The sequence below is a fragment of the Leucoraja erinacea genome, chromosome 16, assembly GCF_028641065.1.
Source record: "Leucoraja erinacea ecotype New England chromosome 16, Leri_hhj_1, whole genome shotgun sequence".
Taxonomy (NCBI): Eukaryota; Metazoa; Chordata; class Chondrichthyes; order Rajiformes; family Rajidae; genus Leucoraja; species Leucoraja erinaceus.
This window is the reverse complement of record NC_073392.1, coordinates 35,074,099-35,101,517: the sequence shown is the minus strand read 5'-3', so window position 1 is coordinate 35,101,517 and position 27,419 is coordinate 35,074,099. Positions and strand designations below refer to the sequence as shown.

The 27,419-nt window shown below is 45.2% G+C and overlaps 1 protein-coding gene across 2 annotated transcripts in view; it reads right to left on the bottom strand.

The window, feature by feature from the left end:
- Nucleotides 1-27,419, bottom strand: part of LOC129704799 (calcium/calmodulin-dependent protein kinase type 1-like) — a 192,786-nt gene that overhangs the window by 13,524 nt on the left and 151,843 nt on the right. For both annotated transcript variants that reach the window (XM_055648155.1, XM_055648156.1), the window contains exons 5-9: nucleotides 7,710-7,848; nucleotides 5,951-6,077; nucleotides 4,757-4,832; nucleotides 3,010-3,122; nucleotides 218-296 (exon numbers count right to left, since the gene is read on the bottom strand). In XM_055648155.1, coding sequence (XP_055504130.1) covers nucleotides 218-296; nucleotides 3,010-3,122; nucleotides 4,757-4,832; nucleotides 5,951-6,077; nucleotides 7,710-7,848 — 534 coding nt within the window. The remainder of the gene's footprint in view (nucleotides 1-217; nucleotides 297-3,009; nucleotides 3,123-4,756; nucleotides 4,833-5,950; nucleotides 6,078-7,709; nucleotides 7,849-27,419) is intronic.

The window sequence follows — 27,419 nt, the reverse complement described above, 5'->3', positions numbered from 1 at the left end:
ATACAAAACATGCCGACTCTTGTATATTGTCTCAATGTACTATTCCTATACATTTGTACTTAACTAAGATTGTACTAATGTATAGCACTGTTTGCTGAACAGTATGCACACAAGAATTTCACTGTACCTTGGTACATGTGACAAAAAAAGTAGCATTGAAGCATTAGTGAGCCTTTGATTGGCTTGGAGAACAGATGCAATTCAGTTCTGATCTTACCAGGGATGTTGCAAAGCTTGGTCACACGTGTAACGTTTATTCGGGTCCTTCTCCATTAGATGTTGAATAAAATCTTTGGCTGAAAGGGAAACTTGAATTAATACAGTGGCAAAAAAAGACATCCACAATCCTTAATAGTTTTTTTTATCCAGCTGCATATACACCGAGCGAAAAAAAGTCCTCACTAAAGTGTAATCTATTGCTAGCATTTGGTCTTCGGTTAATGGCTCAAATCCCGCCCCAGGGACTTGAGCACGGAAATCTCGGCTGAGACTGCCGATGGATGAGGGACCTGAGGGACTGCTGGGGGTTCTAACTGTGGGGTGTTATGTTGAATTAAAGTCCCCTCCTCTCCTGAGTATGGGTGAAGGGTGGCACTTTAAACAGATCGTCTGGTCATTATCTCATCATTATCCGTATGAACTTACTGCTCACAAATTAGTTGCTGTGTTTCTCACAGTATCACAATGAGCAGAAATACTTCACTGGGCTGTAAAGTGCTCTGGCATTATATGTGTGTGTCTGTGTGTATATATATATGTGTGTATTTGTATATATATATATATATATACACACTGAACATTTTTTTTCACATTTATTATATTGTTTACAGCATACTATGTTTATATATTCTGTTATGCTGCTACAAGTAAGAATTTCATTGTTCTATCTGGGACATACGACAAAGAAACACTGTTTACTCTTGGTCTGTCCGAAAGTTGACATATAAATGCCAGGGCGGTAAAGACGGGCTCCAGAAGCCACCAGCTTCACCGATGACCAAACAGAGGAGGTTGCCTGCGCTGGGGCACTCAGCAGAGATCGAATACACTGTGTCTGTATTCCCCGCAGTGAAAAAGGCTGAGAGGTGACATGATGAATCTATGTAAAATTATGAATCTGAGACTAAGTCTTGCACACAAAAAACAGTTGGTATCTGGAATGAGTAGCCAGGGGTGGAGATAGAGTTAGGAACAGTAATAACATTTAAGAGGATAGGTATTGGAAAGAGCAGGGCAGAGAGAAAGATATGGAATTAATGCAGACAAGTGGGATTAGTATAGATAGAGAGCAGAGTCTGATGGAGAGCATAGACATGATGGACTTTATCTGTACGATAATGCCCATAAATAGGTGTGCAGGATAAAAAAGGACGAGCATACATTAAATAGCATCCAATTCCAGCTGTGTGGTGAGGAGAGGTTTCACAGTTAAGTGGCTTCAGAGGAAGGAAGGACAAACTGGTGTGGACACCTACAGCCCTCTGTAACCAAGGCAAGGCACTGCTGGATCTAGAATTAGTTGGCACCAGACCCGTAACCCAAAGAATAGGCCAAAGATCAGCTGGGATAACATCAGGAAGCAGCCAAGATCTAACACAGCAGATCCAGATTTGATTTACTACAGAGAAGAAAGCTGAGGGAAGAGCTTCGACTGCCTTTAACCAACAATATCCAAAACTCACTGGCACTACGCCAAAGACTAACAAGGTGATAAATTCTGCTCAAGAAAAGGACAAGAAATTACATGAATTTATTATATCTGAGCATTTACAATTTGTAATTTAAGAAGCAAAATGAAACATGAAGCAAGATGGGATAATCTGCATGGTTTTGGTAAAAACTAGAACCTGTTGAAAGCTTAAAACTACGTCAATATAAAGGGAATGTGATTGATATTTGTACAGATGTTCCATAAAATTCCACCTCAAGACATTGATTTATGAACATATGAATTAAAAGGAGTGTATTTTAACCCACACAGGGCTTCAAAATAGAAAGCAAGGTGTGTGCTAAATGGATATTTCTCCAGTTGAGTTGACACGAGCAGTGTATTCAGGTATCTATAATGGAAACACTTATTTTCCGTGCACTACCTGGCTCTTCATTAGCCATGACTCATGAAGAGGTGTATTGAAGTCTGCAAGTGGAAAGTTTAGAAGCAATTAGGATATATTTCAGAGACTGCAAGATAAGCAGAAAGGGGCTGATATAGCACAGTGAAGAGAAATGTGTGGTTGTACATTGAGGGAAAAGGAACAAATAAAAGACTGCAACTCAAAGAATAAAACTCTATAGAGAGATCTGGTGAAAAAGGATAGGTGACGTTTCAGATCGGGATGAAGAAGGGTCCCGGCCCGAAATGTCGCTTATTCTTTTTCTATAGAGATGCTGCCTGATCCATTGAGTTACTCCAGCACTTTGTGTCTATGGTATAGACCAGCATCTGCAGTTCCTTGCTATCACCATCTGTATCTGAGTTGGCTGAGAGCCATATCCCAACGAAGCTCAACTCAGTGGGAGTGAAGCAAGTAACTGCTGGAGGTCATAAGGGTCACAAGGGAAAGGTGTAGAATTAGGCCATTCTGCCCATCAAGTCTACTCTGCCATTCAATCATGGCTGATCAATCTCTCCCTCCTAACCCCGTTCTACTGCCTTCTCCCCATAACCTCTGACACCTGTGCTAATCAAGAATCTATCTCTCTCTGCCTTAAAAATATCCACGGACTTGTCCTCCACAGCCCTCTGAGGCAACTAGTCATCCATAATGGGCGTTTCCAAGTTACAAAGTTGGTCCAACCTCTCCTTATAGTTACTACCCTTTAATCTAGAGAGAATTCTGGTAAATCTCCTCCCTCCTCTACAAAGGCACCCCAAGAAATTGGAGTTAGATTCCTACAGCTGGCTTAGGCCAAATTAAACAGCCCTGCATGTGATCCAAGTCTGAGGAAACTCAATGAATGGAGATCAGAATCTTAATCTAACAATCAAATGTAGTAACGAGATAGTACCAGAGTCAGAAATGTCATCCCAGTATGGAGAATCAAATTCATATTCGGCCTTTAGAATCTGCTCAAATAGCTTTGCATCATTTTCATCGTAGAATGGAGGATAACCACACAATCTGCAGAGGAGAGAGTGTGAAAGCAAATATCAAGCACACAATCTCGAGATTTACTGCCTTGATCAATATCTTTCCCTCATTTTGCTTCACTGAAAGGATCATCTGGTCTTTATCACATGCTCTTTGCGGGAGCCTTTCCTGCATTACACCAGTGACTGCACTTCAAAAACGACTTTGTTAGCTGTAATGCACTTTGGCACATCATGAAGGGTACGTGAAAGATGCTGCTCCAAGTGCAAAAAGTATTTATTTCTTCTCGAGGTGGAATAGAACGGAAAGGACATTGCTCACTTGGACAGCTATTCCATCCATCTACACACAAACTGGCAGCTTTGAACAAGTTTAAATTAAATGCGATGATTTTGATGGATGGTTCTGCTCTCTGTGGCAGTGCTGACAACTGTATACTCTCCACGTGCATAGGTATCCCAAATACAAGAACACCCACATCTGCAGCGGACAGAGCAGAGGATCCGTGACTGTGCGCAGGCCTCACGCACCCTCGGAAGCGCCAAAACTTCAGAGGCTTGCAACAGGAAGCACATCGGTGCACGGATGCATGAACGGTGGTTGCAGGAGGCAAGAGGTCGGCATGTTCGTGGGTCGAGGTGTGTGGGTGGAGTGGGCCGCTGGGGGACCTACAGAAGCCTGGGGATCTGATAGATCGAATGTCACTAGAGGCCGCACAGAGATCGGACGAGCACACAATCCAGGCAGAGGCTGCAGGGCAAGGAGCAGAGGTGGAAGGCATCGACAGCATCACCAGGCCAGACTAGACTGCCCCCTACATCATCCACCCAGTGCCACCACCAGGACAACGGGTCTTTAAGGCCACGATTAGACTCAATATTTTTGACATTTTTGTACTTGAAAGGTACAAGATGGGATTAGAAATGTGACGCTTTGTGCACTGTCAGAAGTAATCTACTATACCCTACAATCATTGCATTCTTGTACATATGTATTATGTACAGTATGATTTTGCCGGATTATATGCAAAACAAATATTTCACTGTATCTAGGGACTAAAGTACTTACTTTAGTTTAGTTTAGAGATACAGCATGGCAACAGGCCTTTTGGCCCACCAAATCCATACAGATCATTGATCACCTACTCATGCTAGTTCAGTTATCCCAATATTCTCATCCATTCCCTACACATTATGAACAATTCACAAAGTCCAATTAACCTACAAACCCACATGCCTTTGGGATGTGGGAGGAAACCAGAGCATCAGAGGAAACCAACGTGGTTACAGGGAGAACATGCAACATTCATACTGACAGCACCAGAGGTCAGGATCGAGCCCGGATCTCTGGTGCTGTGACGTTGCAGCTCCACTAGCTGCGCCACCCAGCTGTGTAATATTGAAGTACACGCCAGATTCTCACTTCAGAAAGACAATCTTGCAGTCATTCTTTGCACCAGTAGTATTTAGTTTTGGGAAGATTTTGTGATTATCCTTCCTCACTTCCTACTGGATCTGAAGCATGTCAACTGTAAATTCAAAGTGAAAGCCTTCAAACCTTGATCACTCCTGACAGAACATTTTATAAGTCAGCATTAACAGATTTGAAACATACTGCCCACTTGCCTCTTGACAGGCGTACAGGTGCATTTGAGCGTAACTTACAAAATGTAGGAGATGACTCCTATGGACCAGCAGTCGACTGCTTTACTGTAAGGCTTCTGGGCCAGGACCTCTGGAGCTGGGAAAACAAGTGAACAGATGATTAGGTTAGCAGTAGGCAGACAACCCACTCTGTAACAGCCAGTATGCATAAATGATTCTTAGTAGCACAGATCTAAACTCACTTTCAAATCAAGGAACTTGACCACGGCTGTTAGCCTTGCCATGTCGGTCTACTTGTCAACAAGGAATTATCCCCCAGCACCTTCATTGTTAAGGGCCTGTCCCACCAGCATGCGATTGCATGCGTCTAGCGCGACCAAACGTGGTGGTTTGAGGTGTACGGCCTCGAGGAGCCGGTCCCACTTCCAACCGCGGAGGCGTCTGGAGTTGTGCGGGGCTGGTCCCGACATCATACTCACCAATCAGCTGGGCTGGAGGTGGGCTGACAGAATTTGGACGTCGCACGGCGTCGGGCGGTTACGTCATCACGCAACGGCACGCCGGGCAGTGACGTCATCGCGCAACACCACACGCTGCGCACGGCGTTGAGACGCTGCGTACGGCGTTGAGACCCTGTACGCCCGTCGAGGCGCTGCGTACGGCCTCAATGCGGCTGCGGGCCGACAGGCCGTTGTCGCGCGGAATTTTTGGACAGTGTCAGTTTTTCGGAGCCCCGCGCGATGTCGGGACCAGCCCCGCACAACTCCATACGGCTCCGGCGATCGAAGTGGGACCGGCCCCGCGAGGCCAAACGGCTCAAGCGACCACGTTAGGTCGCGCTACTGCATGCAGTCGCATGCTGGTGGGACAGGCCCTGTACTGATTTGCAAAGAAGACCAGTTGTCACACACCCTCCAGCCCTGCTCATGCAAGCCAATGGAAGCAAGCCAATCCAATTTTGGATCAAACTTGAAGAAAACTCCAATCAAACGAGCTTTGGGAAACCTTGGTAATGCCCATTCGCTCCTTAAGTTCTTAACACTATTTTTACTTCCAAATACAAAGCACTGAGGAAATTATTAACTCAGTTCTTAGGTACCAACTGTTGCTGCTACTCACCATCAGCCTGCCAAGCATCCTTTCATTCCTGGTCCTCTGGGTAAGAGTACTCTTGGCAAGGCCAATAATGTGCCCCCCACCCCGCCCCCCTCCCCCCCCCCCCCCCTATTTATGTGGCCGTTTTTGTGGACTCACCCACATATCCTGGAGTGCCGCATGCTGTTGACATCACACTCCCAGTTCCCTCGATTTTAGACAGGCCAAAATCACTGATCATTATTTTGGAATCCTCGTCAGCACTGTAGTAGAGCAGATTCTCTGGCTGGAGACAAGTGGCAAAAAAAACATTTAAGATCAGTTGCTTAATCCAGAAGAGTTTCACTCTTGAAATCCACTTGTACAACACAGTCAGGAAACGCAAGGTCTGAATGTGTGTGCAAATTCCATGCTTCTTGAACTGCAACTAAAATTATACGTCAAAAGATACCGTTGTGGCGACATCTGGTGGTCAAGCCACTTATTGCTAGACCCCTCGACAGGAGAGCTGGGACTATCACGTGACAGGGTAATGGCGGGAGTTGATTAAGAAAGTCGTCAGTCAACTGGTGTGCCTGACTGCTACGGCAGGAACTTTGCTCAAGTCCTTACCAAACACGAGTGTGTGCCAAAACTGTATTACTTAATAAACCATCGTTACGTTCACAATGTTTGGTCTCTGCACCATGTACAAAATCAGGATGGAACACAATGGCAGGGGAATCTATAATACGAGGACGTAGGTTTAGGGTAAAGCAAGCAGCTTAGAGGAGATATAAGGGAGAAGGGTGCGTTCAATTTGGGATGCAATGCCTGAGAGAAAATGGTGGAGGCAGACATTTTCAGCACATTAAAAAAATATCTAAACGAGCACTTGTATTGTGAAGATGTACGACGCTAATCACCAAGTGCTGGTTAAAGGAATTAGTATTTATGGATACTAGATGGTCAGCATGCCTTGATGGGCCGAAGGACCTGCATAACTTTATGTGCGGCATAACTTTATGACTAGTTGCTGATAATGTGGTTGCAAATAGCACTATAATCCTTCTTTTCTGCGTGGTGCATCTTTCTCTCGTAAAGCAGATCACTACAGTTGCATTCGGAGTGAGAAAATACCATGGCGCAGCGGTGGAGTTGGTGCCTAACAGCGCCAGAGACCCGGGTTCATTCCTCACTACAGATGCTGTTTGCACGGAGTTTGTATGTTTGCCCGGTGACCGGGATTTTCTCCGGGTCCTCCGGTTTTCTCCCACACTCCAAAGACGTGTAGGTTTGTAGGTTAATTGGGTTTGGTAAAATTGTAAATTGTCCCCAAGTGTGTAGAATAGTGCTAGTATTTGGGGATCACATGTCGGTGTGGACTCGGTGAGCCCATTTCCGCACTGTATCTCTAAAACCAAAACTGACACTAAATGAAGCGTCACACTGATGGAAGAGCATGATAGGACATGACAGGACAGCGTTTGACGGCACTGGGCCTGTACTCGCTGGAGTTTAGAAGAGGGGGAACCTCATTGAAACGTACAGAATAGTGAAAGGCTTGGATAGAGTGGATGTGGAGAGGATATTTCTACTAGTGGGAGTCCAGGACTAAAGGTCATAGCCTCATAATTCTTCACGGAAGGTGAGGAGGAATTTCTTTAGTCAGAGGGTGGTGAATCTGTTGAATTCTTTGCAATAGAAGGCTGTAGAGGCCAAGTCAGTGGATATGTTTAAGGCAGAAATAGATAGAGATAGGTAAATTCTTGATTAGTACTGGTGTCAGAGGCTGTGGGGAGAAGGCAGGAGAATGGATTTTGGAGAGAGAGAGATAGATCAGCCATGATTGAATGTGGAGAAGACTTGATGGGCTGAATGGCCTAATTCTGTTCCTCTCACTTATGATATTATGATATTCAGGTGAGTGTCCACGCACCTTCAGGTCTCTGTGCACGATACCCAGTTCATGCAGGTAGGTGACAGCATCTAGGATCTGCTGGATCAACATGCTGGCGTCTTTCTCGGTGTAGAAACCTTTGTCCACAATCCTGTCAAAGAGCTCACCACCAGACACACTGTTAAGGGGGCAACACAGGGAACACAGTGAGACTGGCACACTTCAACATATCACCTTTAAAGTCAAGTAAAGTACTAAAGTAGCCTTTATTGTCATTCACACCTTTCGGTCTGAACAAAATTTTGTTGCCTTGCAGTTATATATATAATAAAAATGACAGAAACGCACAATAAACACAAATTAACATCCACCACAGTGAGTTCACCAGGCACCTCCTCACTGTGATGAGTCTTTGTCTCTTCCCTCCTTATTCTCCCTCTGCGACGAGGCGATCCAGGCTTCGGATGTTGTGACCCCGCGGGGCGATGGTAAGTCAGTCCCGCGGCTGAATCCAAGCGCTGCGAACGGGCCGGTTCAAACTCAGCATGGCCACCAACATAATCAAGGTTGAATCGCACCCTGGCCACTCCCTTCTTCACTTTATCCTTCACATGGATGAGTGCAAGGCTCCCAGTTAATAACATGCAATTTTGGTTAGGCCACATTTGGAGTATTGCATGCAGTTCTAATTGCCCCATTACAGGAAGGATGTGGAGGCTTTGGGAAGGGTCAGAGAGGGATTATCAGCATGATGCCTGAATGGCGGGGGGGGGGGGGGGATAATAGCTCTCAGTAAAGGTTAGATTGTTTTCTCTGGAACATCAGAGGTTGTGGGAAGACCTGATAGTATATAAAATTATAAGAGGTAAAGATAGGTTAGAGTCAGAATATTTCCCCAGGAAATTTCAAATACTAGTGGGCATAGCTTTAATGTGGCATGGGCAACGTTTAAAGGAGATGTGCAGGGTAAGCTTTTTTATGCAGAGAAAGAGTGGTGAGTGCCTGGAAAGTGCTGCGATGGATGGTTGTGGAGGCAGATATGATAATGTCGTTTAAGAGATTTGAAGATTGAATGCATTGTATGGAGAGATATGGATTGTGTGCAGGTAGTCAAAGGGTGATCTTGGCATTATGTTCGACACAGACATTATGGCCTGAAGGGCCTGTTCCAATGTTGGACTGTTCTATATTCCATGTTCCAATGGTTGCATGAACTTAAGCGATACGACCAAAATGGTTGATTTACCAGTGAAGTGCCAAGGATTCACCTTCAATGTAAAGTGCTGCCACTGAAAGTGTGTAGAAGCTTGGTGTATTTGCACCAAAGTCCAAAGAGGAAGAACTACCATTTAAAGCATCTTTGGTACAAACTCCGGAATATATTATGCACATCTTTCTTTTTCCTTCTTCTTAATAAAAATCTAAATGACAACCTTTCTGCCTTGCTGAAATCACAATGACGGTTCTGCCAAGTCTAACAGGGTTCACTTGACTCACACCAAGCCATCACAGGGGTCGGATGGATCCACCTTAGTTTGTTGGCTACACTCCATCTCTCCTTGTGTAAGAAGGAACTGTAGTTGCTGGTTTACTTCAAAGACAGACACAAAATGCTGGAGTAATTCAGGCAGCATCTCTGGATAGAAGGAATGGACTGCCTGTCCCGCTGCGTTACTCCAGCATTTTATCTCTATCTCCATCTCTCCTTGGTGGGCAAATGTGACTAGCTTGGAGGGACATCTTAGTCAGTATTTTCTATCAATATTTTTTTACAATAACTGATTTTTGCTTGAAGTAGTAAAAGTGTATAATAAAGCATGAAATGTTATTAATTACTAAATATGGTTTTAACATCTTTTCTTGAACTAAGCCAAGTGTGTTCTAATTCTGAGAAAGGAGTTTTCCGAATACTGAATAGTGCAAGCCCACTGACTCCCATGGCTATCTGGACTACACTTCTTCCCACCCTGCCTCCTGTAAGGACACTATCTCCTCCTCCCAATTCCTCCTTCTACGCCGTATCTGCACCCAGGATGAGGTGTTCCAAACCAGGGCATCGAAGATGTCCTCATTCTTTAGGGAACAGGGGTTCCCCTCTTCGATTATAGATGAGGCTCTCACCAGGGCCTCTTCTATATCCCGTAGCTCCGCTCTCACTCCCTATTCCCCCACTCGTAACAAGGACAGAGTCCCCCTTGTCCTCGCCTTCCACCCTACCAGCCGTCACATACAACAGATAATCTTCCGCCATTTTTGCCACCTCCAACGGGATCCTACCACTGGCCACATCTTCCCATCTCATCCCTTTTCGGCTTTCCGCAGAGACTGCTCCCTCCGTAACTCCCTGGCAAATTGTCCCTTCCCACCCAATCCACCCCTTCCCTGCCACTTTCCCTTGCAACCGCAGGAAATGCTACAATTGTCGCTTTACCTTTCCCCTCGACTCCATCCATGGACCCAAGCAGTCTTTCCAGGTGAGGCAGAGGTTCACCTGCACCTCCTCCAACCTCATCTATTGCATCCGCTGCTCTAGGTGTCAACTGCTCTACATTGGTGAGACTAAGCGCAGGCTTGGCGATCGCTTCGCCCAACACCTCCGCACAGTCCGCATTAACCAACCCAATCTTCTGGTGGCCCAGCACTTCAACCCCCCCTCCCATTCCGTATCCGACTTTTCTGTCCTGGGCCTCCTCCATGGCCTGGGTGAGTCCCACCACAAATTGGAGGAGCAGCACCTCATATTTTGCTTGGGTAGTTTACACCCCAGAGTTATGAACATTGATTTCTCCAATTTCAGGTACTTCTTGCTTTCTCCCTCCTTCCCCTCCTCTTCCCAGCTATCCGACAGCCCACTGTCTCCGCCTCTTCCTTTCTCCTTCCCGCTCCCCCACACCAGTCTGAAGAAGGGTCTAGACACGAAACGTCACCTATTCCTTCGCTCTATAGATGCTGCCTCACCCGTTGAGTTTCTCCAGCATTTGTGTCTGCCCACAAAAGGGAACGTGATTTGTCTATCAAATTTTTCAATAATTGCAAAAAATGATCTCCTTAGCATTTTGAGAGGTCTGCCCACAAAAGGGAAATATTACGTGATTTTTTCATTAGTCTATCAAATTAGACCTTTCCCTGATGAATGAATGAATGAATGAAAACTTTATTGTCAAGATAATAGACACAGTGCAAAAAATGATCTCCTTAAACAGTTAGCATCGGCAAACATAACGATGAAAAAAAAGTTGAAAGTTCCAGGTGCGTCCATAAAAATGCGTTTCAATAAAATCTATATTAAAAAGTTTTAAAAGTGACGATATTTAAAAAGTTCTAGCCTCGGTTTTTTTTCACAGGAGTTAGTTTTGCAGATTTTTTTGCTGCGGTACAGTCCAAAACTGACAGTTATGAATATTACCAAGAAATTGGATTTTCATTAGTTTCAGCATCTAGAACATACAACAGCACAGCAGCAAAATAGACCTTCCAGTCCCTGATGTCTGTGCCATCTATAATACTGCCCCGCCTCCCTGCACATAAATCCCTCCATGCTCTGCATGTTCACGTGCCCGCTTGAATGTCTCTTAAAATCCACTATAGATTCTGCCTCCACCACCATTCATGGCAGCACATTCCAGGCAGCCATTAGTCACTGTGTAAAAAACTTACCCTGCACATCTCCTGGAAACCTTTCCCCTCTGATACTAAACCTATGGCCTCTAGCATCTGGTATTTCCATTCAGGCCAAAAGAGTTGACTTTATACCCTATCTATGCTTCTCATACTTTTATACACTTCTATCATGTCTCCCCTTAACCTCTGACGCGCCAGAGAAAACAATCCAGGTTTGTCCAACCTCTCCTTATAATTAATACCTTCTTATCTTAGGAAGTACTCTGGTAAACCTCTTCAGCACCTTCTTCCAACCTCCACATCCTTCCTACAATAGGGTGACCAGAACTGCATTCAGTAGCAAAGTTTTTTTAAACTGCAATATAACTTCCTGACTCTTATACTCAATGCCAATCTACGAAAGTAAGCGTACCATATGCCTCCTTTACCACTCTACCTACTTGTGTTGCCACTTTCAGGAAAGTCTGGACTTGACCTCAACATCCTTCTGTATGTCAATCTTCCAAAGTGCACTATTTTGTTCTGTACTAGCAAATCCAGTAGGCAATGCAGAGTACATTCTTTACCCAGAGAGTGGTTAGAATTTGCAATGATGCAACAAGCTAAAACAAGGGGGTGTGAAGGAGGCAGCACAGATGCATTTGAAGGGAAGTACAAAACGAAAGAGTTTTTTGTCTGTCATATAACCCGGAAATGGAACAATGAAATTCTCACTTGCACATATGTAAACATAGTACTCAGTAGATGATATAGTGAAAAACAACAAAAGAAGTTCAATAATAATATTTTAAAAGAACAATATTGTGCAAAAACAAAAACAAAGCCCTGAGTCCTTAGTGCAATGAAGGCAGTTTGTATTTTGGAGCTGAATGGTAGAAGGAATTGAATGGTAGAAAGAAACGTGGAGCATAACTAACCACATTTTGTGCAGTGAAATTCTATCCGAAATTGTGCTCAGAAAATATTCAGCCAGATACCTGGAGCTGCAGAACCACCTGGATAACAGAGGCAGTATCCCCTACCTGTGGGCTCAGAGCTCCACCTGCTGGAGAGAGTTGTGGAGCTCAGACCATGGAAACACATTGCCGTCTGGTGGACAGGGACTCAACTTGTAGGCTCGAGGCACCTCTGCAGGTCATTGCACTCAACTTGAACAAAGCTGCCTCAGACCATAATAAGCAGTAAAAAAGAAGTGGGAGAGATTGTTGGAAGAGATTGAGGCATAAGGTTTTAATTTGACTTCAATGGCAAAGAGGAAGATGGTAAAGTACTCAGGTTTACGGAGGGAATCACAGAGGGGATGTTAATGGAAAAATACTTCAATAGTGTGGTCAATCTTATCTGGAGTGCACAGGGGTAGAGATGCAACGGGTGTTTGAAAGATAGTTTGGGTGTTGCATGCCCTGGTTGAACAATACAACAAATAAAGACTTAGAAACAAAGAACTGCAGATGCTGGTTCATACGTAAAAGGACACAAAGTATTGGAGTAACTCAGCAGGTCAGGCAACATCTCTGGAGAACATGGCTAGGTAATGTCCCAAGACAAGACCCTTCTTCAGACCTGGATTTAGTCCTAGTTTCAGGTTTAATTTTGTTTTATTTTTGCCATATTCTGCATGCTGTCCCATCATATCAGATTATACTATACGTAAATACAATCGTCAAACTCAAGAAACAGGAATGTGTAGGAAAGGACTGCAGATGCTGGTTTACATTGAAGATAGACACAAAATGCATGCAGCAAAAGCTTTTCACTGTACCTCGGTACAGGTGACAATAAACTTAACTAAACTGAACAGAACTGGAATGCCAAGGAAGGGTCTGGACCTGAAACATCACCCATTCCTTCTCTCCAGAGATGCTGCCTGACCCACTGAGTTACTCCAGTATTTTGTGTCCATCTTCAAGAAACAGGAAGCTAGGTTATATTCTGAGTTCCACTGTGTGCCAGTCTCCAGAGCAGAGGGGGCCAGGTTAACTACCCTGTAGGGTCTGTTCCAGTCTCCGTAGTATGGAGCGATCATCCAGGTTAACTACCTGAGGGCTCTCCATGGTACGGAGCTAGTATCCAGAGCCCAGAAGCCAACAGAATAAGCCAATTGAGTGAGCACCAACAGCCTCAAATGGTAACGTCGGATGAGCATCTTTGGTGTAGATAATTTAACAGTAAATGTAGGCTAATACTGGTGAACTGGTCTGCAATAAGCCACTACTTCGCCTCCCATCTCTAACAAACCCATTCCATTCTCTACAGGTCACAAATCTGGAAAGTCGTGAAACATCCAACACTCTCCGAGTCTGAAAACTGTGACATCCAGGTTCAGGAGCAGCTTCTTCCCAACAACCATCAAGCTATTGAACACTACGAACTCCATCTAAATTCCACACCACAATCTGCCCTGGTTGTACTCGGCACTTCGGGTTTGGTTTTTGTTTTGCACTTTACTGAGTTATTTTATTTATTGAACTTTTATTTTGTTTGTACCTGTTTATAAACCTGTTATACAAATCTGCGGTGTTGCTGCAAGTTAGAATGTCATTGTTCCACTTCGGCACAAAATGACAATTAGAGACTCTTGGCTCGTGAACACATAGGTGGAAAAGTGGAGGTACGCTAAAATCAACTAGCTAAAGCACCCATCAAAATAGATGGATTATGCAATTGGTCCTCAAAAAATGGCTCAACCACCAAGATACACAAGCAACATGTAGAAACATCTTTCTCCTCCCAAGCCTCCCTCTGCTAACAATGCACCTGAAGGGTGGTGCAGCGGTGGATTTGCTGCCTTATAGTGTTTTCAGTGCCTGAGATCCGGGTTCGATCCCAATTACTGGCTGCTGTCTGTACGGACTTGTACGATCTTCCCGTGACCGCGTGGGTTTTCTCCGCGATCTTCGGTTTCCTCCCACACTCCAAAGACGTACAGGTTTGTAGGTTCATTGGCTTTCTATAAATATAGATTGTCCCTAGGCTAGCGTTAATGTGCAGGGATCGCTGATCGGTGCGGAATTGTTGGGCCGAAGGACCTGTTTCCGCGCTGTATCTCTAAACCACAAAACTAAAATGTGGAAATCTAACAGTGCACCCTCATAAAGCAAGAGTTCTCTACCAACATGTTCACAAGAACAATCCCAACCACCAAGGCAAAATGGGTGGACAGTGAATATTCTCTTTACAACATTATTTTTATTTAGAAAATGTCCATGTCATGATATGTAAAGGCCATTGAACCTGGCATTAACTTTGGAGATTTAGGTCTCTTCAGGCTCTGAAAGGTCTCTATGGTTCACTTTATCATTCTACCTAAAGCAAAGAAATAAACAAAGGGATGTAAATAAGTACTAGAACACAGGACCAATCTAACTTTTCTAAAGTCAATGTTAAAATTGCATGGTATTTGTCGGCAGGCCGGGTAGTATCCGTGACAAGAGAAGCAGAATTCATATTTCTGTTTGATGATCTTACATCAGAAACGACTGATAAATTAACTCTGATTCTCTCAGTACAAGTGTTGCCTAATCCTGTTCTGCACTGGAGTAAAAATCAAACTGTTAGAGGAACTCAGCGAGTCAGGCACCGTTTCTAGAAGGAAGTGGATGGACCACGTTTTGGGTTGTTTGTGAGTCCTTGATCCATAACATCATCTGTGTATTTTCTTCCTTAGATGCTGCTTGACCAGCTGAGTTCCTCCAGCAATTTGTTTTCTGCTGATCTGGCAGCCTCTTGTCTCTCTTCTCCTCTCCCAGCATTGCTGTTTTATGTCAGATTTCCAGCATTTGAAGTTTTTCTTTTTGCTTTAAAATGACTAGTATTACTGTTCTGGGCTGACTTTTTAACTCAGAAATAAAACTATTCGAATGGATGCATTTTCCACTTTGTTTCAATGCAGCTTGAATAATGGAGAAGATTTCACATTACGTGGCAGGTTACAAGACGATTGTGGATTCAAAATTTATTCCAGAGATTTGGTTGCGAAGGTAAATTTACGCTGGCACTTCAATTCAATACCAAAAATGCCATCTCTTTTTATATTTATTTGTAGTACTGTCTTAATTTGCCTGTAAAGCTGTAGCTAGTAAGAATTTCATTGCCCTGTGCATATGACAATTAAAGACTCTTGAAACTGAGACCCGTCAACTCTCTCAAATGAATCCAAAAGAAGAATTAACTATTACTGGCCTTGTGTCCAGGTCAATAATAACCCTTCATTCAATTCTACTGAAATATAATGGATACAGCGTAGAAACAGGCCCTTCAGCCCACCAAGTCAATGCTGACCATCGATCACCCATACACTACTTTTATGTTATCCCACTTTTGCAGCCTACACACTGGGGGCAATTTCCAGAGGCTAATTAACCTACAAGCCTGGACGTCTTTGGAATGTGGGAGGAAACTGGAGCACCTGGAGGAAACCCACACATTTACAGGGTGAACATACAAACTCCACACAGGCAACACCTGTAGCCAGGATCAAACCCGGGACTCTGGCAATGCAAGACAGCAGCTCCACTGCTGTGCCTCTGTGTCACCTAACTGTGGCTATTTAACTGTGTTTCCAGGACCAATGCAACACATTGCTTAAAGTGCAGCAAATGGATTGCTCCAGCAACCTCAGAGGCACCTAGTGAGATGAGCAGGCACATCATTGCACTTGGGCTGGGATTTGTATCAGATACAGTTTCAAACCTTATGGCACCAGAGCTCTGTAGTGCTTGGTGTTCCAAAGTGAAATACAAAATCTTTCTCTGTAACCTTAACAGAAATGGTCATGGCACAAAGATGCTGACACGTAACTGATAACGGCACAGCAGTCTCAGAACAGGATTAATCCATTAACACCACCCAATCTTCAGCACTCAACAAGAACTTGCAAGGTAACCTTTGAGGGAACATTTCTAAAACTGTTTCCCAGTTTTGAATGCATCTTTCCAAAGACAATTAGCCTTGCCATAAAACTACTCCACATTCAACGGCATCAGTCCTTTCTCAGCACAGACAGCACAGTGTTGCAGCTGGTAGAGCCGTTGCCCCACAACATCACAGACGTGGGTTCAATCCTGACTTCAGGCACTGTCTGTGTGGAGTTTGCACGTTCTTCCCACGACTACATGGTTTTATCCTGCATCTCCAAAAGGTGCCAACTGGAAGATTAATCAGCCATGGCAAATTGCTGAGTGTAGAAGTTGGGAGGTCATATTGTGTCTGTGTATTGGTTTGAGTATAGTGTACAGTTCTGGTCACCCCATTACAGATAGGATATGAAGGCTTTGGAGGGAGTGTGGAATAGGTTTACTGGATACTGCTTGAATAGAGAGTATTAACTGCAAGGAGAGTTCGGACAAACCTGGATTGGTTTCTCTGGAATGTCAGAGGTCGACAAACAACCTAATAGAAGCATAGCAAATTCTGGGAGGCATAGATAGGGTAGATGGCCAGTCTTTTTCCCCAGGGTGAAAATGTCATATACCAGATGGCATAGATTAAGGTGAAAGGGGGAAAGTTAAAAGGAGAATTATGAGGCAAGTTTTGTTTTAAAGAGTGTTCGGTGTCTGGAATGTGCTGTCAGGGAAAGTAGTGGACACAGATACAAAATCAATGTTTACGAGGCATTTGGGCAGACACATGGAGGGATATATACATGTGCAGGCTGATGAGATTAGTTTAAACTGGCATCTTGGTCAGCACAGTTATCATAGGTTGAAGGTCCTGTTCCGGTGCTGTACTGTTCTATGTTCTATGTGTTCATAAATGGTCAAATCTGAGGGAGACGATAGAAAATGTGGAGAGTACAAAATGAGATTAATGTAGGATTACTTTAATAGATAGTTAGTTGATGGTTGGTATGGACTCTGTGGGACGAATGACACATTTCCAAGCTGTTTCACTCTATGATTCTATGACAAATTAGACTGCTATTCAAGGATCAGCTTGGACAAAAAACATTGCAAACAACATGATAGGAATCTTAAGTATATTATACTTAAATCCATCAGTGTTCGCCAAATAGGGAATTGGAGTCAGTGCATGGGGTGATCTTTCCCAAGTCCAGGAGTGCTGAGAAGCATAGGGATTACAGCTGCCTCAGCTCTGACTGCCAAAGATGCCAGTGACCCTTCTATTATTGTACAGTAGAACAACAAGCAGTATCATTTGAAAAGCACAGGAAAATCTCAGAAATTCCAATTTGGCTGAAAATAACATCTCCATATCCAAAACAAGCCACGGCAAGGGGAATGGTCACGGGTAAACAACAAAATAATCATAGCAGCAGACCTTCTGTTTAGTTTATTTTAGTTTAGAGATAGTTCGATTTAGAGATAGGACATGGAAACAGGCCCTTTGGCCCACCGAGTCGACCATCGATCACCCGTTCACACTAGTTCTATGTTATCCCACTTTCACATCCACTCCCTGTACATTTGGGGCAATTTACAGAGGTCTATTAACCTACAATCCCACACTTGGTCTTTGGGATGTGGGAGGAAACTGGAGACTAGAACCTGGGTCTCTGGTGCTGATAGGAAGCAGCCCTACTAGCGCCACCAGCAATCCGTAAGGATTTCTGATGTTACATGCTGCCAGTTCTCATCCCAGAATAGAAGAATTTGGCTGGGCAGAGTCAAGAATATTTCTTATTGGAATTCCACACATCGTAACCACAATTCAAAGCCTCAAATATAAGAGTGAAAGGATGTAAGGTGGACAATTGTACAGCACCTGGCAGGACTGAGAGAAAGACCAGAGCTCAAAGAGAAGGCTGCATTGCGCTGAACAGAGGGAAAAAGAATAGAAAGTGAAAATTTAAGAGAATATTCATACATTTCCCTCAATAAAGTTACAGAAAGTGCAGTCTTTCTGTAGAAAGAAGAATGTGTGTGTGTGTTGAAGGAAACATGGAAGTAATTAGAGATGGCCTCTTCAAATGTTGTACAAATGTTGCTGATGCTTAAGGTGCTAGATAGGATGCCAGAGGATGAGGGTGGAAGAGTTCACTGTTCAGGGGTAGCTTGGCTAAAAGCAGCTGGAGGAGGAGCAAGAGTTAAGGGAGCGTGTGGTTCAAATTGTAGATTGCGAAGAGCCAAGTGGACATAATGATCTTGAATAGTGATGAGGTTTCAGCAAGAACGCTGTTGACGAAGTTTAAAGATCAGGTGTCAAAGAAAAAGTTTAGCAGAGAAATCAGAGAGCAATGGTATAGGGTTAAATATTCGAAAGAGGTTTACTGTGGACTAAAGGGCACGTCCTACTTGGGCGTCATTTGCGAGTCACGCAGGTGGCGTGCAAAGATTTTGTGAATCCCGAAATCCTGGGGCACCGCGCATGACCGCGTGTCACTGCCTACGTCACCACGCACTATGCGCGCATAATGCAAGCCATGCGCTCATCACGTGACGTGACGTGTAAATGATGTTGCGTAAATGAGCGCAAATGACAGCCAAGTGGGACAGGCCCTTAACAGTATACAAGTTCGACCTTAGGGCCTTTATCTCCAATGTTCATGAACCAATCAGGACCATGTGACGTAGAAACAAAGAACTGCAGGTGCTGGTTTCTGCGAAAGATAGACACAAAGTGCTGGATTAACTCAAGAGTTCAGGCAGCATCTCCGGAAAAAGGATGAGAGCCATGGGCAGGGGCATCGGGGGCGGGGGGAGGAAGAGTTGGAGGCAAGAAAAGACCAGGATTAATCAGGTCTAGCAACAAATGACCTCAGACAGGGAGTTGCCATGATAGGCCCATTGTTGGATTGGGAAGGCGTGATCTCAAGAGGGATACAATATGGTGAAATGTGGAACTGGTTATTAGAAGTTACTTAAAATTAGATAATTCAATGTTCATACCAATAGGTTGCAAGCTACCCAAACAAAATGTGAGGTGCTGTTGCTCCAATTTGTGTGTGCTCTCACTCTGGCAATGGAGAACTACTGAGGCAGAAATGTCAGTATTGAAATGGGAAGGGGAGTTAATGGTTAGCAACCGGGAGATCCCGTAGGCCTTGGCTGAACGATCACAAGTGTTAAGCTAAACGGTTGCCTCTGCCTCACCTGAAAAGACCTTTGAGGTCCCTGGACAGAGTTGAGAGCAGGTGTATAAGGACAGGTGTTGCATCTCCTGCAGTTGCAGGGGAATATATCTGGGGAGGTGGTTGTTTGGGTGGGAAGGGATGAGTAAAGCAAGGAATTGTGGAGGAAGCGGTCTCTGCAGAGGGCTGAAAGGGGTGTAGATGGAATGATGTAATTAATGGTGGGATCTCGTTGGAGGTGACGGAAATGTCAGAGGATAATGTGTTGGATGCGGATGGTGAAAGGTGAGAACCAGAGGAACTCTGTCCTTGTTGCGTCTGGGAGGAAGAGGAGCGAGAATTACGGGATACATAGGAGACACGTGTGAGTGCCTCACTATGATAGATGGGGGAACCCATGTTACCCGAATAATGGGGCCTAGTATGGAACTCAACTTGGGAACAGATGTGGTGGAGACAAAGAAATTGAGACCAGGCGATGAACTGGAATGCACTACCTGGCGAAATGGGGGAAACGTGTTCGTTTGTAACTTTCAAAGGAGAAATAGATCCGCATTTAAAAAGAAGGAATTTGTAGGGCTGCAGGAAATTAACAGGAGAGTGGGGCAATTTGCTCCTTCAAAGAGCCTTCATAGACATGATGAAACCAATGGACTCTTATGGGACCATGCAATTTTGTAATCCTCTAAGGAGCATGTTAGATGCTAAGGAGAACTTCAATGGCAAGGGTGAAATGAAAGTGGATTTAGAAGGGACAGGTGCAACTAGTGTTGTGTCCTGATCTTGTCACTTCTGAGCATGGCTTGTACTCAGTCACTAGTTCCTAGTCTTGGCTTTGATTCATGAATGGGTACAAAGCATGCTCAGAAGTCAGGACACTATGTTGGTTGTGCCTGTCCCTTTGCCTGTCCATGGTGGATTCAATTCTGGTTCTCCCTCCACAGATACTGCCTAACCTGCTGAGTGCTTTCCACTATTTTCTGCTTTATTGCTCCCTTCAGAACGAGACAGTTAGGAGTAAGCATCCAACCCCTCAAGCGTGGTGTAAAGTTCAAGAGCACAGCTATTCTTTCACCATAGTGCCATTTGTATCCCTTGACTCCTGTAACATTCAGAAATCAATTGAGCTCTTTTTAAACGAGTCCCATGACTGAACTTCCACAACCCTCCTGGGGAGAGAGTCCCAAAGATTCACCACCCCCTACATAAAGAAATGTCACCTGCTTCCATTCCTGCATGGCCAACCCCTCAATCTGTGGCCTCAATCCCTGGCTCTGGAGCCAGAGGAAACATATTTGATTTATCCACCTATTGAGTCTTAGTTAGAATTCTGTTAGTTTCAATTAGAACATCTCCCAATCTTTTAAAACCTAGAGAATATAGCCCTATCAATCTTAATCTCTTCTCTTATAGAAAACCGGCCATCTTAAAAATCAGTTTAGCATATCCTGATTTTAGTTTAGTTCAGCTTATTGTCACATGTACCAAAGTACAGTGAAAATCTTTTGTTGCGTGCTAACCAGACAAATGCATTAGCGCTACTGTGGACTCCCGAATATAGCGACTGTTAGGGAATCCCCGATCTCAGGGGAATCCCCGACCTCATGGAGACTCGCAAGTAGTGTACCTTTAAACACCGAGGAAGGCTTCATGGAATACGGAAACGTGATCGTCAGGCAGGACTACAAGTAAGACTGAAGCGTAGGGGACTTCGGCCCCCTCTCCCTACCATTCTACTGGCCACCAAAGTGGAGCTGAGGGAATGCTCTGTGTTCTGTTTCACAGAGACATGGCTCACCCCCAGCTCCCCAGACTCAGCGGTCCAGCCTGAAGGGTTCTCCATCCACCGTATGGACCGTACCCTGGCATCTGGGAAAGGGAGTGGAGGGGGCGTCTGCCTCATGGTCAACTCTGCGTGGTGCTCAGACGTGGCAGTCCTATCAAACTCCTGCTCTCCACACCTGAAACACCTGGCGGTGAAGTGCCGTCCCATCTACCTACCGAGGCAATTCACCTCCATCATCCTGACCGCGGTCTACATCCCACCCCAGGCAGACTTCCGTCTGGCACTGGAGAAGCTGCACGCCGTGGTCAACAAGCACCAGACGGCTTACCCCGAGGCATTTACCACCATAGCCGGGGACTTCAACAAAGCCAACCTGAAGAAATCGCTCCCTAACTTCCACCAACATGTCTCTTGCAGCACCAGGGATCAAACACCCTCGACCACTGCTACACCACCATCAAGGACACCTATCACTTTATCCGTCGCCCTCACTTCGGAAAATCCAACCATTCAGCAGTGCTGCTTCTTCCTGCATACAGGCAGCAACTGAAGAAAGCCCCCCCAGAGGTGAGGACAGTACAGAGCTGGTCGGGGGGTGGAGCAAAGTAACAACTCCAGGACTGTTTGGAGTCTATAGACTGGGCAATGTTCAGGGACTCGACAACGGACCTGAATGAATACGCCACAGTCATTACAGACTTTATGTGTGGAGGACTGTGATTCAACAAAAACCTTCCGAGTGTTTCCTAACCAGAAGCCTTGGATGAACCATGAGATCCGCATTCTTCTGAAGACCAGATCCTGGGCATTCAGGTCTGGCGATGCAGAGGTCTAAAAGAAGTCCAGATACGACCTAGGTAAGGCCATCAAAAAGGCCAAAGGGGACTTCTGCTCTAAGCTGGAGGATGAGACGGATGTTCGGCAACTGTGGCAGGGCTTGAATGCAATCACCTCCTACAAGGCGAAATTAGGAGGTGGCTCAAACAACAGCGAAGCATCACTCCCTGACGAGCTCAATGCATTCTATGCACGGTTTGATAGGAAGAACACTGATGTGCCTTCCCGAGCCCCTATTCGCCCTGAAGGTGTTACAGTCATAGTCACAGAGACCGACGTCAGAAGATCCTTCGGGGGGGTGAACCCTCGGAAGGCGCCTGGACCTGATGGTATACCTGGACGAGTTCTCAAGACCTGTGCAGACCACCTGGCGGGAGTTTTTGCAAACATTTTCAACCTCTCGCTTCTGAGGTCTGAGGTTCCCACCTGCCAAGAAGAATAAGGCGACGTGCCTCAATTACTATCGACCAGTGGCACTAACGTCTGTGGTGATGAAGTGCTTTGAGAGGTTGTTTATGGTGCACATCAACTCCTACCTCGACAAGAACCTCGACCAACTACAGTTCACATACCATCACAACAGGTCAACGGTAGATGCAATTTCACTGGCTCTCCACTCCGCACTGGACCACTTGGACAATAAAAACACCTACGTCAGGCTGTTGTTTATAGACTACAGCTCGGAGTGTAATACCATCATCCCTTCCAAGCTGGTTACCAAGCTCACGGAACTGGGCCTCTGCGCAACCCACTGCAATTGGATCCTCGACTGCCTCATCCACAGACCACAGTCTGTTCGAATTGAAGGAACCACTTCATCCTCAGTAACAATTAGTATGGGAGCACCTCAAGGTTGCGTGCTCAGCCCCCTGCTTTACTCACTCTATACCCATGACTGCGTAGGCAGTCATAGTGCGAACTCCATCATCAAGTTCGCCGATGTCTAGGGTCCTTCTGTGGTTGGATGAATCCCAGATGGGAACGAGTCAGAGTATAGAAGTGAGATCGACCGACTGACCAAATGGAGCCAGCACAACAACCTGGTTCTCAACTTCAGTAAGACCAAGGAACTGATTGTGGACTTTAGTAGGGGAAGGATGAGGACCCACAATCCTGTTTATATCAATGGGACGATGGTGGAAAGGGTCAATAACTTCAAATTCCTGGGCTTGCATATATCAGAAGATCTTTCCTGGACCCAGCACACCGATGCAATTGTAAAGAAGGCACATCAGCGACTCTACTTCCTGAGAAGATTACGGAGATTCGGCATGTCAAAGAGGCTTCTCCTAAACTTCTACAGGTGCACGGTTGAGAGCATTTTGACTGGTGCATCGTGGCCTCGTTCGGCAACTTGAACGTCCAGGAGCAAAAAAGACTACAAAAAGTTTGACCACTGCCCAGTCCATCACCGACTTTGACCTCCCCACCGTCGAAGGGATCTATCGTAGTCGCTGCCTCAAAAAGGCAGCCAACATCATCAAGGACCCACACCATCCTGGCCACACACTTATCTCACCACTCCCATCAGGAAGAAGGTACAGGAGCTTGAAGACTGTAACGTCCAGGTACAGGAACAGCTTCTTCCCCACATCCATCAGGCTATTAAACACAACAAATAAGCTATGAGCTCTGAGCTGCAAAAGACTATATTATTACTTGTTATTTGCACTATATTTTTGTTATTTATTGAACTTTTTCTTTTTCCCCCCCGTTATATACAATGTTTACATATTCACATATTCTGTTGTGCTGCAGCAAGTAAGAATTTCATTGTCCCATCCCGTGTTATATTGTCAATTTCATTAGCCAGTGCACCCTACTTTTAGGTTAGAAGACCAAAATGGTAGCACACCAACATGGAACGCAATACTCCCGGTTCATCTCACCAAGGCTCTTCACACAGTCCATTCTCCCTTTCCTTGGTCCAAATCTCCCTTTCACATCAACTACACGAGTAGTCTCTTTTATCAATCCCATTCAATATTAATGGCTGTTCAGCTCCATTAAATTAGACATTCCTACTCAAGGGAGCAGTGCTCATTCAGTTGAAGCAGACAGACTTGATTACATTATTAAAGGCAGATTAATGGTTTATTCCTGATCCTAACTTCCACCTACTCTTGATAATTTAGTCAATATAATCACTTAAAAGCCAAATTCACGTGAGTTTAATTAACATGAACAAGGCAGCAAATTGATCTTTTGCTGAGTGTAGAGAGACAGGGCAGGGATTTAATGGGAGAAACAAAGTTTGGAAAGCACTCAGATTGATCACAGTCAATGTGATATTAATTTATTAATGTACTAAGAGTTTTTCACAGTCTTTTGCATATCTTTATCTAAAGAATAATGTTTATTTTTGAAATTAAAAAAAGATTCTCCCTGGCAGCTGTGCAACAGAGGATTCTCTGATTTAGGGGCTATTCCCACTAGGGACACACTCGGAGACAGATATCAAGTGCTGGCTGGAAGATCAGCAAAGGACACTCTTTGGTCTGCCCAAAACCTGTTGGTCCTCCAGCACGGTGCGATGTCCATCGGAGAATGTTGTCTACAGGCCCATTCCAGACTGCAGGAGTAGCTACTAAGGAATGCACTGAAGTCTGGAGCAGCCAACACCAAGGCTCTGTCAGGGAGGACCACAGTCTAGGGCCCTTCTGCTGATGGACATTGAAGGGCTGAGTCCAGCAGGGACACCCTTCAAACAAGGAAAAGAATATCACCTCAGGGGAGCCAAGAATGGAGTGCTTGTTTTGTGTAAAAACATGTACCAATGCTACCAGTATGACCAGTATGACTACTGAATATATAGACACATAGACTGAGAATGTATGAAGAGTTTATGAATGTTTTTTGTTTTGCATATATTTTCTTATGAATAAAGTTTAGTTTGAAATACATAAAAGGACAGTTATGGTAGAACCTTGTTTAAGGAATGTTCCTCGTGGCTTCCTCATTTTATATATTTATGCCTCTCTTTATAAAACCCAGGATCCTCTGTGTTTTTAATGAGTGGTTCAACCAGTCCTCCTACTTACAAAGCTCTAGACACACACACACACACATGACCTTGTTTCCCGACATCCTGCATTAAAATTAAGGTCTTTATGTGCAAACACAGGCAGATGGGACTAGCCCAGATTGTCAATTTGGTCAGTATGGACAAGTTGGGTCGAAAGGCTGTTTGCATGCTGTACAACTCTATGACTGTATGCTATTCCCACTTCACATGCTTCCTACCAAACTGTTAGATATTTTCACTTTGCCGAGTTAAAGTTCATCTATCTTAAACCTGCTCGGCTTTGGAATTAAAAATTAGTGAATCATCTGGAACAGTTGTAAAAAAAACTTCTGCTTTACTAATATCCTCTAGGGAATATGCCACCCATGTCTAGACCCACCAAAGCGGTTGATTCTTAAGGGCCTGTCCCACCAGCATGAGTGGGCGCTTGAGCCGTACGGCCTCGTAGGGTCAGTCCCACTTCGATCGCCGGAGCCGTATGGAGTTGTGCAGAGCTTGTCCCGACATCGCGCGGGGCTCCGAAAAACTGACAGTGTTTAAAAATTCTGCGTGGCAACGGCCTGCCGGCCCACAGCCGCCTCAACGCCGTACGCACCGCCTCGACGGGCATACGCAGCATCTCGACGCCGGACGCAGTGTCTGACGCCGTATATCACGCGCGAATTTCCCGCGAACTTTGCTCGAACTTCAAGTCACTCACTCGACCTCTGCGCGGCCCCCGCTTCCAGTTTGATCGCGCTTGCCGCATGCAGTCGCATGCTGATGGGACCGGCCCTGTACGGGGATCACTCGACCTCCGTGCGACCCCCGCGAGGCCTCCGCTTCCGGTTTGGTCACGCTTGCCGCATGCAGTCGCTTCCTCGTGGGACAGGCCCTTTACAGAGCCCCTTGAAATAGGTTTGCAAACTGCTCGGATAAAGGGCAACTTCAGGCTGAAAATAAATGGCTTGTTAGTTTTGTACAGATCCAACACAAAATCATAAAGGACAAAAACCTAGCAGCTGAAGACAGACACAATAAGCTGGAGTAACTCAGCGGGTCAGACAGCATCTCTAAAGAAAAGGAATAGGTGACGTTTCGGGTTGAGACACTCGATCCGAAACGTCACCTATTCATTTTCTCCAGAGATGCTGTCTGACCCGCTGAGTTTCTCCAGCTTTTTGTTTGCAACTTTGGTTTAAACCAGCATCAGCAGTTCCTGCCTACACAAAACCTACAGTAGCAGCTCTTGGCTTAGAAGGTTGAGTTTCTTAGCTAATGCTCCTCTCTCAACTCACACCATCCTAAAAACACATATTTCACACTTCTTTTGAGTGCTTACTATTTTTTAAGTAGCTGCTCCTGTTTCCGGAGTTGCAATGCCCTACTGCTGCATATCCCATGTATTGGTACCACCTCACTACGAGAAGCCATTTATAGAGTTAATCACAATGCCTTGGAGGATTATAAAGGGTCTGTTCCACTTTGCGATTTTTTCGGCGACGGCGGAGCATCAGTGACTGACGCCCGTAAAACCATCAAGTTGCACGACATACACGCTGACGTATGCTGCCCTGCAAGTGACGCCCGGTTAGGGGGTTTGTTAGGGTGATTTAGGGTTAGGGTTACCGCTAGGGTTAGGTTTGGGGTTAGGGACCACAGATGGGCTGTAAAATATTCTTCCTTCATTGCATGGATTTTATACATTAATATATAAAAATGAATACAATAAAATCAATTGTGCAAGTGAAAAGATGTCTGAGTCTTTCATTTTTATTTACAGATTTATTGGTCCGCTTCCAGATCCAATCACCGTCTCTAACTTTTCACAGGGATGGATTCAGTGAGTGTAGACTCAACTCCCCTCTCCCCCAATCCCCTTCTTCCCCCATTCCGCCCCCATCTCCACCCCCCATACCCTTCTTCCTTACCCTCCCCCCCCCCCTCTTCCTCCCTTCTACCCGCTCCACTCTTCTCCACTCCCCCCCCCCCCCCTCACATCCCCTTCACATCCCCCCCCCCCCCCCATCCTCCCATTCTCCAACCCCCCCCCCCCCCCCCACTTTCCCTGACATCCCACATTTGTGGACCCAGCTGCAACCAGTGATCCCCTGCACACTATCCCACACACGCTAGGGACAAACCTGTGCGGGAGGAAGCCCTAACCCTAACCCTAACCCTACCTCTAGGTTGATAGGCTTGGTATAAGTATAAATTATCCCGAGCGCGTGTGGGGTAGTGTGCGGGGGATTGCTGGTTGGTGCGGACTCGGTGGGTCGAAGGGCACCGTATCTCTGATCTAAATGTGACACTGGGGCCCCCAGGGGTTGGACTCTAACCTCCAATGTTCTGTATGGGAACTAAACTGTTGGCCACGAGTTGTCCCAGAGGCAGATCTCTCTTCCAATGGTCTCTCCAAACCCCCAGAGGCAACGGGCTTTTCAACTGGGTACAGGCAATGTTGTCAGTTTA